The sequence below is a fragment of the Urocitellus parryii genome, chromosome 8 (assembly GCF_045843805.1).
Source record: "Urocitellus parryii isolate mUroPar1 chromosome 8, mUroPar1.hap1, whole genome shotgun sequence".
Lineage (NCBI taxonomy): Eukaryota > Metazoa > Chordata > Mammalia > Rodentia > Sciuridae > Urocitellus > Urocitellus parryii.
The window spans coordinates 39,968,467-39,984,150 of record NC_135538.1 but is presented as its reverse complement, the minus strand read 5'-3'; the positions used below and the strand labels follow the sequence as shown (position 1 = coordinate 39,984,150).

Below are 15,684 nucleotides of genomic sequence, written 5' to 3'. Positions count from 1 at the left end.
ATTTAATAAAAATTATTCACTTTTCTTGGTGGTTTGAATTACTAAATACTCAGTATTTTAAAAATGCTATGCACATGTCTGTCATTAAGTTGTTGCTACTTATAATTGATTTAAATCTAAATTATCTGTTTATTTTCAAAATGATTGAAATGGGAATCAGTTCCAAAGTAATATAAGTGATTTGGAAAAGAGTTGGAAGAGATTATCTGAAAGATCTAATTAGGTATTTACATGGAATTTAGATAAATAATATTATGAATGTGCTCACTAAAAGTTTTGTTGAGTTCTAACCCTCAATCCTGAGAATGTGACCCTCTTTGGAATAGGATTGCTGCAGATGTAATTAGTTAAGGTAAGATGAGGTCATAGGAGAGAAGGTGGGTCCTCTTAATAGGAGAGAGACACAAAGGCAGAAGCTGGCCATGTGATGATGGAGGTGGAGGCTGAAGAGATGCATCTAGAAGCCAAAGGACATCATGGATTGCTGGCAACCACCAGAGGATAGAAAGGCGATGAAGGTTTCTCCTCTAAGGATTGAGGTAGTGTTGTGTTTCCTCCAGAATTTTGAGTAAATAAATGTCTTAAAAGCAACAGTTAGTGGTATCTTAATCACAACCATCCAAGGAACAGATAGGTTTGGGTATGGGAATGTGGGGTGATTTACCTGTCATAAATACCTATAAAATGTGGAAGTGACTTTGGAATTAGGCCATGGGTAGATGATGGAAGAGTTTTGAGGCACTTTATAAAACAGCCTACATTCCCTTGATAAGACTAATATGGCTGTTTGCTAAAGAATTTGGTTTGAGATTCACAGATCCAATTAATTACCTCAGCAGAAAATAGGAATACAGATTATTTGATCCAAGACTGTGGAGAACCCCCTTATCCAATATCTTGGAACCTCATGGATTAAATAGGAGATTTAGTACAAATACTATACCAACCTGGACAGAAAGTGAAAGAAATAGAATTAAATGAATGAATTATGACTCCAAAGTTAAAAATATGGATTCAAAGGCCTGGGATAATGGTCTCTTCAGCAGAGAGTGTGGAGCTATGATCTCACAGAGCTGAGAGGTCTGGTCCACCATCCCAGCATTGAGCACAAGAAGACATTTTTAGAACCAGACATTTGCTTGAAGCTGACTACCCTTTTATTTTCTTCCAGTTTCCCCTTTGGAATGGGAATGTCTATCCTATGATTATCTCAATATTTTATTTGGGAGAAGATAATTTGTCTTATGGCTTTACGAGTGCACAGGTAGAAAGGAATTTTTGTACAGGAAGAATTATATTCCAAGATTCACCCATAACTAATTGAAATAACTTAGATAATTAAATTTGGAAGCTTTCATTTGTTAGCATTTTGGATGACATTCTAGACATAAGAGTTGATGCCATAATGATTAAGACGTTAAGGATGTTGGGATGGGAGGAATGTATTTTGTACATATGAAGACATGAGGCAAAGGATGAACCTTTTATAGATGAATTGTGTCCTCCCCAAAGTTGCTTAAGTCCTAACACCCATAGGTTATCTTATTTATAAATAGGGTCATTGCAGATGTAAATAGTTATGATGTCATTATGGAGGAGTAGGGGGTCCTTAGTGCATGATGACTAGTATACATGTGAGAAGAGGGAAAGAGATACAGAGACAGAAGCACAGAGGGAGAAGATGGCATGTGATGAAGGAGGCAGAGATTGAAAGGATGCATCTGCATGCCAAGCAACACCAAAGATTGCTGGCACCAGTATCCAGAAAAGGTGAGTAAGGATTCCTCTCTTCAGGTTCAAGAGAAACATGGCCTACCTTGATTTTGGTACCCAAAAATCTACCCCACAGAATTGAAAAAAAAATAGTGTCTATTTTTAAAGCCACCCAGTATGTGGTATTTTATTGCAGACAACCTATGACATAAATTCAATTAGGAAACTTGAACTAAAATTTTAACTGTTTTCAAAATTAGATTTCTGTCTTTTTTTCCTTCAAAAATGTTCTGTTGCCTACTGCAGCCCCAGAAATGTTCATTTTGCTCAAAAGTCCAGAAAAAAGAAAAGAATGAGAGGAGCTATTTTTCTGATAGAATGTGTCTTATAAGTATCAAAAAATGCAGGTTTATAGGAGTCTATCAGTCAATCACTTCTTTTGAACCACACAAAACTCAGATTTCATGTATATTAGAAAAGGTGTTTTTTCTTTTCTTCTGTGAATGAATAGCTTTTTAGTATTTTTAAGTTGTTTGCAATAAAATTTGATGTAATATCTCTATTGGGGCATAACATTGCAAAGAGTTGTATGCATGGATTTATACATAATTATATACACACCTGTTTTCTCTTCTTTCTTTTCCTGTGGCTCTAAAAATATAGACAAACATTAGTTATAATGATTATATAAAATTGTTATTTTCTTATACTCATGCATGTTTCTTTTTTACATATTATTCATTGTGTTTAATCTGTCATATTTTATTTTTCTTAGGATTATGGCAAATTAATATAAAAGATAAGTAAAGTTCTCTTACTATCAACCAAAATAAGAAGTATTTTGAGGAGAAATGGAAATGTGAGCTAAGATTTGTAAAACAAGGTTAGTAACATTATTGGATTATACCTCCAGTACATAGAAAATAAAAGAAAATTTCAGCACAACATATTCTCAGAATTACACTTAAGGCAATAAGAACATTTTCTAGACAAAACAGTTAAGGCTTTACTTTAAGCAAAATATTCAACGTGGAATCAGAGGATGAACAAAAACATGTATTTAAGATTTGTTTTATTTATTTGACATGCATATAACATACGTGGAGGTTTAGGCTTGACATCTTTGCCTAGAAAAAGTTGAAAAAATATTAAAATTTGAGTCAGACAATGTTTATCAAAATCACATTATGAAATATGATAGAAAACTATATATTTCACATTGAAAATTAAATGATATAAATACCAGCTACCCTGCCTTATTGAAATCATAGATACCTATAATTCAACATACATGGCCAAGTTATCAAGACAAAATTTATTTTAAATAATAAAATCTATTGCACTTTTAAAAATAATTTGCCCACAAAATCATATGTGCAATGTTAACTTTATTTTGTTATATTAAGAAAGAACACACATAATTTAATTTTGAGAAATTACTTTTAAACTTGCATTATGCTAGATGAAATATACAAGACTACTGTTTCATTTTCCATAAAATTATCAATGTGTCATCTGTGTTAGGATAATAACATTTTAAAGGATTCTTGCTGAATTGGGAGTTCTGGACTACTGGAAATAGATGCTTATTGCATGTTAAGTAGTTGACGCAGGGATTGGAAAGCCTTTTCTGTAAAAGGTCAGAACATGCATGTTCTCAGGTTGGGGACTATATGACCTCTGTCACATTAATTCATCTGTACTGTATAGGGCAGAAGCAGCCATAGACAATACTGTAAATGAATAGCAATGGCTTTATTTACAGACTGGTGACTGGTCTATTGGTCATTGTCACTCATTTTCTATTCAGTTTTAATTTTCTTTCCTTTTTATAGCAATGAAGGTTTGCACAGAGAACAAAAACACCTTCCATTGATTCTTTGTTCCTTTACAAATGTTATCTAATACATTTCCATCACTACTCAACTCATCTTCCTTTGATATTTTCATGTCTTGGCTCTTATTTAATCATTACTTCACTGTAATCTACATTTAATCTAACCATTCTATTTATCAGGACTCTCTGGTCTCAAATTTCTCCACTACTTGCCAAAACAATGGATATACTGAATCATATTGATCACTCATTCTTTTTAAATCCCTGTTCACCTGACTTCAGAGAAGGATGAGCATAACATATTCTATTGTTTGGGGATGAATATTAATACTGCCTTTCTTTATTCTCAAAAGTGTCCTGGGGACTTCCACTTCTAGCTAAAACACAAAAGCAGGGACCTAATTAGTTCTGGCAGTGGAATCTAAAGAATCCAGAAAGAAGTTTGTGAAACAATGTTTCAAAAGAGGCTGGACCTCAGATAACAAAGAAGAGCAAAGCTTGAGTGACCAGAAACAAAGGGGACATACTTTAAGATTGCTTCAGTTTACTGCTTTGAGTACCCAGAAGATTCCTGAGCAGAAGAGGCGGAACTGGGAGTGCAAAGAAACCTATATTGCTAGAATAAAAGTGGAAGAATAGCATAAAATGGAGAGCTGCGGAGGGGAGAAACACAGTTCTGGAGACTTGTGGAAGGATGTCATAAGTCAGATGAGCACAAACTGCATATAAACACAAGGGGTCTAACTGAGTCCAGGAAAACAATGGCAGGAATATCAAAGCTTTATAATAAGAAGTAAAGTTGGGTATTGTATAATAAGAAGTAAACCTTTATAATAAGAAGTAAAGTTGGGTATTGTTCTTTTTCTTTCGTGGGGTATTGTTCTTTTTCTTTCGTATTATATTTAATACTTGGGGTCATTTTGTATCACACATAAATTTTAGAATTGGTTTGTTAATGGCCACAAAATTATTTCAGGGTTGTTTTGTTGTTGTTGTTGTTGTTTTGGCAGGGGCAGGTACTAGAGACTGAACTCAGAGATGTTCTTCTTCTGAGCTACATATACAAACCACTTTTAAAACATTTTTTTTTTAATATTTTGAGAGAGGGTCTCACTATGCAATGAAAGTTGGCAGTGAACTTGCAATCTTCCTGCTTCAGCCTCTCAAGTTGCTGGGATTACAGGCATGCTCTACCATAGCCAGTCATTTCTGGGATTTAGGTAAAGATCATCGCATTGATGGAGAATGGGGAGAACTGACATCTTAACAATACTGAACTTCACATCCACAAACATGAACTAGCTCTCAATTTATTTAAACATTCTTTGGATTTTTTTTCCATTAGAGCTTTATTCTCCTTATTTTTTATTTTTTAAAATTCTACCTAGCACTTAGTTTAATTATTTTTCCTCAGAAAAAAATTATTTGATGTATTCGGTTTGTTTTTCCCATTTATAAAATAATATTATTTTATAAACTTCCTTACCATTATTTTTGTGCCATTCTACTATAAATACTAACTTAAGTGGATGTCTTCTCTTCTAGGCTGTGAGATATTTGAGGACAGAGGTCGTATGTATCCATCATTGAATTGAAGTAATCAGTACAATGTCCATTACATGATTTAATAATAGGGACTCGAGTATTTTTTATTCATTATATAAATAACTAAAATAATTAGAACAAGATAAAATAAATAAATAGAGAAATTGAGCAAAGAAAAAAAATAAATGTAGGAAAACACAAATTTATAAACCGCATTAGAGCCAGGCATGGTGGCATACACATATAATCCCAGCTATTCCAGAGGCTGAAACAGAAGGATCACAAGTTCAATACAAGCCTGGGCAACTTTGCCAGATTCTGCCTCAAAATAAAATTAAAGCTGGGCATGGTTGATGCACACTTGGGAGGCTGAGGCAGGAGGATTGTGAGTTCAAAGCCAACCTCAGCAAAAGTGAGACCCTGTCTCCAAATAAAACATAAAAAAAAGCTGGGGATATGTCTCAGTGGTTGAGTGCCTCTTGATTCAGTCCCCACTATGAAAATATGAACAAACAAACAAATAAATAAAATAATACAAAATAAATTTTTAAAAAAGGGTCAGTATAAAGCTCAGTGATAGAGTACTTTCCTACCATATGTGCTGTGTTCAATTCCTTATACTAGAAAAAGAAACTTGCATTAGAATACAAAATGCATGTTGAATTCCTTTGCCCATTTATCAATTGTGTTATTTGGTTTTTGAGTTATTTATATATCCTGGAGATTAATGCTCCACCTGAGGTGCAGGTGGAAAATATTCTCTTCCATTCTGTAGGTTCTCTTTTCATATTATTACTCTTGATTGTTCCCTTGGCTATGAAAAAGCATTTTAATGGGATTTCATCCCATTTGTTGATTCTTGATTTTACTTTTTGCACTTTAGGAGTCTTGTTAGGGAAGTCAGTTCCTAAGCTGACATGGTGGAGATTTGGAACTAATCTTTATTCTATTAGGTTCAGGGTCTCTGGTATATTACCTAGATCCTTGATCTACTTTGAGGTTTTTTTTTTTTTTTTTTTTTTTTTTGCAGGGGAGAGATGGGGGTTTAATTTCATTTTGCTACATATAGATTTCCAGTTTTCCCAACACCATTTGTTGAAGAGGTTATCTTTTCTATAATGTATGTTTTTGGCTGCTTTGTTTAGTGTGAGATAACTATGTTTATATGGGTTTGTCAGAGAGTCCCTATTCTGTACCATTGGTCTACATGTTTATTTTGGTGCCAATGCCTTGCCATTTTTGTTCCTATAGCTTTGTAGTATAGTTTAAGGCTGGTATTGTGATGCCTGTCACTGCACTTTTCTTGCTAAGGATTGCTTTGGTAATTCTAGGTCTCTTATTTTTTAAAATGAATTTCATGATTGCTTTTTTTTCTATTTCTACAGATTATTCATTGGAATTTTAATAGGGATTGCATTACATTTTTATAATACCTTTAAGTGATATGGCCATTTGACATTTTTAATTCTGCCTATCCAAGAGCATAGGAGATCTTTCTAAAGTTTTCTTCAGTTTCTTTCTTTAGTATTCTGTAGTTTTCACTGTAGAAGTCTTTCACTTCTTTTGTTAGATTGATTTCCAAATATTTTGTGGGGTTTTTTGAGGCTATTGTGGCTGGGATAGTTTTCCTAATTTCTCTTTCAGTAGATTCATCATATATGTGTAGGAACTCCATTGATTTATGATTCTTATTTTTATATTCTCTCCTCTTCTGAATTCATTTATGAGTTCTAGAAGTTTTCTGGTGGAATATTTTGGGTCTTATAAGTATAGAATCATGTCATTGGCAAGGATCTTTGAACTCTTCTTTTCCTATTTGTATCCCTTTAATTTATTTCATCTGTCTAATTGCTCTGGCTGGAGTTTCAAGGACAAGGTTGAATAAAATTGGTGAAAGAGGGCATCACTCTCTTTAGAGAGAATGCTTTAAAATTTTTTTTCACCAAAAACCCAAATAACTCAATTAACAAATGGGCAAAGGAAGTGAACAGGTACTTCCCAGAAAAAGAAATAAGATTCATCCACAAATATATAAAAATAAATGTTTAACATAACTAGCAATTATAGAATGCAAATTTAAACTACAGTGAGATTTAATCTCACTCCAGTCAGAATGACAATTATCAAGAATATAAGAAACAGTAAATGTTGGTGAGGATATGGGGGGAAAGGTACACTCACACAATGCTGGTGCGACTGCAAACTGGCGCAACCACTAAGGAAAGGAGTATGGAGATTCCTCAGAAAACTTGGAATGGAGCCATCATTTGACCCAGTTATCCTACTCTTTGGCATATACCAAAGTAATTAATATCAGCATACTACAGTGACACAGCCACATTAATGTTTACAGCAGCTTAATTCACAATAGCTAAACTACTGTGCCCTTCAACACATGAATGGATAAAGAAAATGTAGTATATATACACAATGGAACATTACTCAGCTACAAAGACAAATGAAATTATGGTATTTATCTGTTAATGTATGGGACTGGATTCTATCATGCTAAGTGAAATACGCCAATCCCCAAAATCCAAAGACAGAATGTTCTCTCTTGTATGGATCTACTAACTTACAATAAGGGGGCAGGGATAGGGAAGAATAAAAAGTTTATTGGATTAGACAAAGGGGAGAAGAGAATGGGCATGGGAATATAAAAGACAGTAGAATAAATCGGACATTACTATCCTATGTGCATTACACAACCAGAGTAATATTACATCATGTACAACCAGTAGAATGAGATGTTATACTCCATATATGTAAGTCAAAATATATTTTACTATCATGTGTAACTAATAAGAACAAATAATATATTATATATGTAGGTTCAGCCTGTTCACACTGTAGTCCAGGAATCATTAAAGTTAGTAATGATAATAAAGGCTACTATACAATCGTCTTTAGAACAAATTTGTTTAACGTGATTAGTTGTTTCACCATGATCAGTAGTGAAATAGTTTGAGTTAATGATTTTCTGATTCACATGTTCATAAATAGCTTAACTTATTTTTAAAAGAAATTAGTATATTAATTTATTAATGAAATTACTTAATGTGTTATATTTACCTGAAACTTTTTGATCATCTATAGATATGTAGAGTTCTCTTATGAGTGTTCTAGAACATACTCCTCACTGAGTTGTTTAGAATTTGAATTTTGAATTTAAGAAATATAAAATTTCCAATTATAACTAGAAAACAAAATGTCCACAAAATTATTTACCAAATTCATAATGTGGTTAAATAGATCACTGAAACTTCCTTATTACTGAATTTAAGGAATGAATTAGTTCCTCCCCAAATTTATTATACTTTAATTTTGTCAAGAAATTGAAGTAATTATTATAAGATTGGAGATTTATAAAATTCATTAATGTGACATTATTTTAGGTACATAACACAGATGAAGATTTTTTACTGAAAAAATTTATTTGGGTTATCTTATATAAATTTATCATTAAATTAGTATTTAAAGATGAGTATAAGATAGAATTCAGTATAAGAGCAGTAGAATCTTACAAATTTTAGAACACACAATTAGAGAGTTTTAAACCTTAAAGGGCCTTGGAAGTGATCGAGAGTAGCATTCTAATTTTCTAAAACAAAAATGCTAACCTTCATAAATCATTAAGGTGGTTTGTGTTGTGAGTTTGTCCACTGAGAGGTCCTTGTCGGTTCAGATCAAAGTATAGTTCCCAGAGCAGCATCAACAACAAGTGAGAATTTGTTAGAAAGGCAGATTCATGGACCTCACCCTACTGAACCATAAACTCCAGAGGCAAGGCCCAGAAATTTGCTATTTAGCAGCTTTTTCAGGTGATTCGGATTATCACATAGGCAAGCTACTATTTTTTCCTAGAGAATTAAATCAACACATGCCAAGATACAGTGGGTGTAAGAGATACTTTTTAGTAATTTGTTCATTATCAGTGTGTAAGACACATAGGTAAGGAAGAATAAGTATATCCTAAAGATGAAATCTCACCAACAGAATATAAATATCATTTCACTTGTTTATATTCCCAGTTTATTATATTTAGTTAAGAGCATAATGGACCATGTTAAAATCTGACTAAACAGGTGAACATAGGCATGAATACATGAATGAACACAGAGCATGTTTGTGTTTGTCTATCCATGGTCCATGTTAAGGCAACAATCATAAGGACAAGTGTAGATTTTTTGTGGGAGAAGAAATTTGTAAGGCAGTGATTCTCCAGCAACATCACCATGGAAATCATTAGCAATATAAATTGAACTTTCCAGGTATAACATAATATGTTGCATGTTGAAGTTTGAAAACTACTGTTTGATAACCACAGTTACATTTGTTGACAGCATTCACTTAGCATACAGGTATGGCTATTTTTCACAGTTCTGAATCACAACTAATTGTTGATGACACATCTCTGAAAATAAAGTTTAATTAGAATCAGAGAGAAAGCTATCAATCTATTGGAACATAAATGAGAAAAGCTAAAAACGGAGCATGAATGTGTTGATTATAGTGTGTCACCTTTTTAATCTCAATGACAGTAATATTCTATTCAGACATTTAAAAATGAGATCTAAAAAGGGTGTGATGTGAAATCAAATTCATATAACAAGAATTATTTAATTTATAAAGGAAATCAAAGAGTAACTTATATATTCTTACAGAGGTAGTTGTTGACTACATCAAGAAATGTATTTGAAATAGAAACAATGTAAAAAATATGCATATGCACACATGCTCATGTTTATTTTAATTACAGGTATTTTAGTTTTATATGTTTATTATGCTTTTCATATATTCCATATTTTTCTGAATTATTTGAATTGTATTAAAAGGAAATAAAATATCTATATAATATTTCCCATTTCTATTCCTACTATAGGCTTTTAAAAATACATTCAATGTATGAAAAAAAATAAAAGAAAATAAATCAGAATTAAAAATATTCTAAAATATTATATACAAATGATAAAGTCATAGGTTGAAACTATGAGTACAAAAGAATAGCTTATCTAAATTTACAAAGTTAAGAAAATTCTGAAAATAATACTGATCAAAATAATGAAATTTGATGTACTACAATCAGAAATGATTTATTCTGCAGTACTTTTGGACTAGCAAGAGATAAGAATTATGAAAGCTTGGGTTCTATTTTTCATTCAGACATGTATTTGCTATGTAACCTTGACATAGATAGCTGTTTAAACTTTCAGGTCTTTTTCCAGAAAGAAAAGAAATGAAGCAAATTAGGTGAGTTGGTGTCTAAAATCTCATCCAGGTCTAAAATTATGTATATATGCATTTTTATGAAGTTAATTTTGATCTTCAGTAAATCTCTACCAAAATTCCAGTGTCATTTTTAAAGAAATATAAAAAAGTACCCTAAAATTTATATGGAACCAGGAAAGACCCTGAATACCCAAGCAATCTTAAGCAAAATACGTCAAATGTGTCATCTGATTTCAAAATATATTATAAAGCTACTATAATCAAAACACTGTAGCATTTCATTGGCATGAAAACATACATTTCAACAAATGGAACAGGATAGAAATCCTCCAAATAGTCTCAAGTATTTAGTCAATTTATTTTTAATCAAGGTGCCAAGAACACATAATGGGGAAAGGACAGTCTCTTCAATAAATGGTTTTGGAAAAACTGGATATTCACAAGCAGAAGAATAATATTGGGCCATTACTTAATATGATATACAAAAATTAACTGAAAATGGAATGGATTAAGGACTGAAATATAAGAACTGAAACTGTAAAAATCATTGGGTGAAACTATGACATTGGTCTGGGCAATGTCTTATTAGACAGTATCACAAAAACAGAGGTAACAAAAGCAAAAATAGACAAGTAGAATTGCATCAAACTAAAAAGTTTCTTCCCAGCAAGGAAATGACTAAGTAAAGAAACAGCCTATGAACTGGGAGAAAATGTATGCAAGCCACATCTGATAAGGGACTAATACTCACAAAACACAAGGAACTCAAACAACTCAATGGAAAGAAAACAAATTGCCTGATTTAAAAGTGGGCAAAGGATCTCAACAGATAACTCTCAAAAATAGAGATATAAGTGGCCAAGAGATGTAACATATCTAATCCTCTTAGAAATGCAAATCATCACCACAATTAGATACCACCTCATACCTGTTAGAATGACTATTGTCAAAAAGAACAATTAATGACAAGTTGGTGAGGATATGAAGAAAACAGAACTCTTGTACCTTATTTGTGGGAATGTAAACTAGAATAGCCATTTAAAAATATTTATTTTTTAGTTTTAGGTGGACACAATATCTTTATTTTACTTTTATGTGGTGTTGAGGATCGAACCCAGCGCCCCAAGCATGCCAGGTGACCACGCTACTGCTTGAACCGCATTCCAGCCCTAGAATAGCCATTTTTGAAAATAATGTGGAGATTGCTTAAAAAAACTAAAAAAAAAATAAAAATCATGTGATCCAATGGTCCCACTTCTGGATGTACATCCAAAGGAATTAAAATTGACATGTTGAAAAGATATCTGTACTCTCCTGATCATATCTCAGCATTGATCACAATAGCGAGGCTACGGAAGCAACTTAGTGTTATCAGCAGATAAATGAATGAAAGAATGGAAAAAATATGGTGTATGTATATACATATGCACACAAAGAGTGAAACACTATAAAATCTTTAAAAAAGAAGGAAATTCTGTGATTCATGAGAACATGGATGAAACTGAAGGACATTACACTAAAAAAGAAACATACAATAGTATTTTGCACACAGACATTTTTATCAATAATGTATTGTATATATGAAGATGGTCTTATAAGATGAATATAGAATCTGAAAAATTCCTATTGCTTTGTGATGTTACAGCACATGTATTCTTCACGTTTGTGCTGATACTAGGATACACAAATCTACTATGCTGCCAGTCCTATAAAAGTGTAATACATATAATTTGTACAGTGCATAATACTTGGTAACAATAATAAACCACTATGCTACTGATGTATGTGTTTATAATACCATACTTTTTATTGTTAGAGTGTATCCTTCTTCAAGGTGTTCAAAAAAAGTTTACCATGGGAAAGCTCCACACAGATCCCTCTGGAGGTGTTCCACAGAAAGCATTGTTATTATAGGAGAAGACAACTGCATGCATGTCACTGTCTTTGAGGACCTGCCAGTGGGACCATATGTGGAGGTGAAAGTAATTAACGCTGATGAGCTTGATCCTGTGTTGGCCTAAGCTGATGAGTGTGATTGTGTCTTAGTTTTCAAGCAAAAAAATAAAAATAAAAAATATTTTTATACTTTTTTAAAAAGTAAAAATGCCTGTAGAATAAAGATACAAAATATTTGAATGCCTTTAAAATGCTTGTTTTAAGCCAAATGTTACTGTAAGAATCAAAATATTAAAAGTTTAAAATGTTATAAAGTAATATTGTTACTTCTGTAAGCTCAAGTTTATTTATTATTGAAGAAATAAAAAAAATATTTTAAAATAGCATAGTGTAGTCCAAATGTACAGTAGGTATAGCCTACAGTAGTGATGGGTAATGCCCTACACCTTCACATGCACCCACCATGCATTCACCGACTCACACAGAGCAAATTCCTGTCCTGTAAGTTTCATTCATGGTAAGTATTCTATGTAGATGTGCAGTTTTTCCTTTTATGCTGTATATTTCCTGTGGCTTACCCATGTTTATATTTGTTTAGATATAAAAGTATTTACCATTGCATGATTGTTGGCTAGAGTAACATGTTAGTGTTGTAACATGCTGAACAGGCTTGTGATCTAGGAACAAAAGTCGGTGCCATATAACCTAGGTATATAGCAGGTGATACCATCTAGTATATATAAATATACCCCATGAAGTTCACACACAATGAAATTGACTAACAGCACATTTCTCAAAATGTATCCTGAAAATCAAGTGACACATGACTACACTGTATGATCTCATTTCTATACAGAATCTGAAAAAGTAAATGTCATAAGAATGAATAATAGAAATCTGGGAAAGAAAAGGGATTGGAAAGGGGGAGTTTTGATTGAAGGACACAAAGTTTCATTAGACTGGAAGAATAAGTTTTGTTGATCTAGTGCATTGTATGATTACCAGAATTAACAATAATGTATATTTCAAAACTGCAAAAAGATTTAGACTTTTATTATTGTCACCATATAAAAAGGATAAGTTGGTGAAGTGATGGATATGTTAATTAGTATGACAGAGTGTCTTTGTGCAGTGAAGAGAACAAAACACCCCATTGTATCCCATAAATACCCACAATAAATGTCTGTCAATTAAAGTAAACAAATGTGTATGAATGTTAAGTAGAAATTTTAAAATGCATTAGTTTGAATCTAAAAAGTAAATCACTTCATAAGGAGACAGAGTCAAATAAAAATCCACATTGCACCATTGATTCTTCCCTTGGTTTGTTACAGTTTAGGAGATCTGTTTACTCAGTTCCTGACAGAATCTTTTTGCTACAGGAGTATATTTAAGTATAGGGGCATATTAACAAGACTGTTTTCAAGACCATTGGGTCTGTTCCAGATATATCTTTGCCCAGGGCCATTCAGTAAAGAACAGAAGTTGGCTCTGATGTAGACGTACCCATTAGCCAGAAAGAACCTCTAACAACCACTTTGCCACTTAAATTGACTTGAAAATTAATATCTAAATTTGTACCACATATATGGAATGATCAATTCATTTGGGAGATTTCAGAAAATATCATAAGAATTTTTATAGGATCCTTCAATCAAATTAGACATTTTATTACATTTTGTTAGAAGCTATTTTTCAGCTACATGTTTTATGTGGCTCTATGTTTAGTTATCAAAATTAAAATGGAGGAATTATAAATGTTAAATATAAAAATATTACAAAACTCTTAAAGGAAATACTTTGATTAGCATGTGAATTTGAATAAACAAAATAATCTTCTTTTTACTCCAGAAGAATTTTCATACAGTGGCAGTTTCACTCTATTGAAATATTATTATTCATCATATTTCACAAATTTATTTTTAGATATTTAATGGGAAAGTATGTGAGGGTTAATATTATTTATATAGTTCTGGAAATTGGACGAAGAGTTGGTAATGCTTTGAAAACTGCCCTTTATTCTTCTGAGACCTATTTGGTAAGTAAGAATTGCCTCTGAAAATTAGAACTAAATTCCTGGAGGAATTTTCTTTTAGAATAGATTAAAATGTGGTTTGATAGAAGTAAAATTTTATTCATAGTTTCCTTTATTTTAAAAAGCAACTATACTTAACAGTATGATAAGATGGTGTTTGAGAGGTTTCTTTGACTAAGGTCTGCTGCCAAGGCCTGTGACTGATGCGTCTTTTTATCGTCATTGGCTGTGCACTGTGCTGTTTCCTAGGAAGGTTTATTTTGTTGTTTCTTCAGTTGTACTGCAATAAATTTCTATGAAATATATTTGGTTACTATTCAGGCATTCTACTCTTAACCATTCTGTTCTCATGAGTCTTCTCAGAATGATCTTATGTTTTGCTCAAATGAGTAGTCAGGGGATATTTTGGTCCTGTGCCTCAACAGGGCTTGAGGTGATGTTGACAAAACTATTTAGCAACAAAAATTTTGTTGTCACCATGATCAAACATGAGAGATTGGAGAAAGTCAATAGGAAACTGATAGAGAACATGTTTGAAGACTTTTTTAATACAAACATGTTATACTATTAACAATTGTGCCCATAACTATTCAATTATTCCATCATTCCTTCAATAATCATTGACACAGCATTTGTTACATGCTAAGTAATTAAACCTTAAAGAATATTTAGTTTACCAGCTTATCTATCAATTAAAACAAGGATAGTAATTCCTGATATTACATATTTTATTTGAAAACATGGGTAAGGATATAATATAAAAGAATAATTGTGTTTATTCTATTACTGATCCACATTGTAAAGAAAGGTGTATATGTATCAGAGAATTCAAACCTTAAAATTCAAAGTTGAACTTATGATCTACTTTCTTTTTCTTCTGCCAAACACATTGCCTAAGTTCTATCTGCTATTTTATCAAGGAGGCTAGAGATCATCCAGGATTCCTCTCCATGCTCTCTATCACTGTTCAATTCTCCAAAAATTCCTACTGATTTTATTTCCTAAGTATGTATTAAGTGTGTCTCCATTTGTCCATTCCCTCCTCAGTTTCTGTCTCCAATGTATCCTCAAATGTAGCATTTTCATTCCCTTGTTTCTATTCTCATCTCCTATTCTTTTCCTCTTTTTGCCACTTCCCACCATACCTGTTGATTTATTAAGACTCAGTTCAACCTATATTTCCCTGTAGAAACTTTTCCTGACTGCTATAGTATTAGTGTCTCCACTAAAATGCATGTTAAAATGTCATTCCTATTGTGAAGTATCAAGAGGAAATATCAAATGGGACTATTAATATAACTAGTCGTTACAGCTCTGCACTCATGAGTGGCTTAATCATTCAAAAATTAATGAATTATTGAATTAATGGATTATCAGAAGTATGGCTTTCCTATAAAACCAAACTCTTTCTAAGTCTTTTCATGTGATG

At 32.3% G+C, this 15,684-nt stretch overlaps 1 protein-coding gene across 7 annotated transcripts in view; it reads right to left on the bottom strand.

The window, feature by feature from the left end:
- Trdn (triadin) overlaps positions 1–15,684 on the bottom strand; it is a 367,236-nt gene that overhangs the window by 47,499 nt on the left and 304,053 nt on the right. For all 7 annotated transcript variants that reach the window (XM_077801927.1, XM_077801929.1, XM_077801930.1 and 4 more), the window contains 2 exons: positions 2,814–2,840; positions 2,335–2,364 (listed from right to left, as the gene is read on the bottom strand). In XM_077801927.1, the coding sequence (XP_077658053.1) occupies positions 2,335–2,364; positions 2,814–2,840 (57 nt within the window). The remainder of the gene's footprint in view (positions 1–2,334; positions 2,365–2,813; positions 2,841–15,684) is intronic.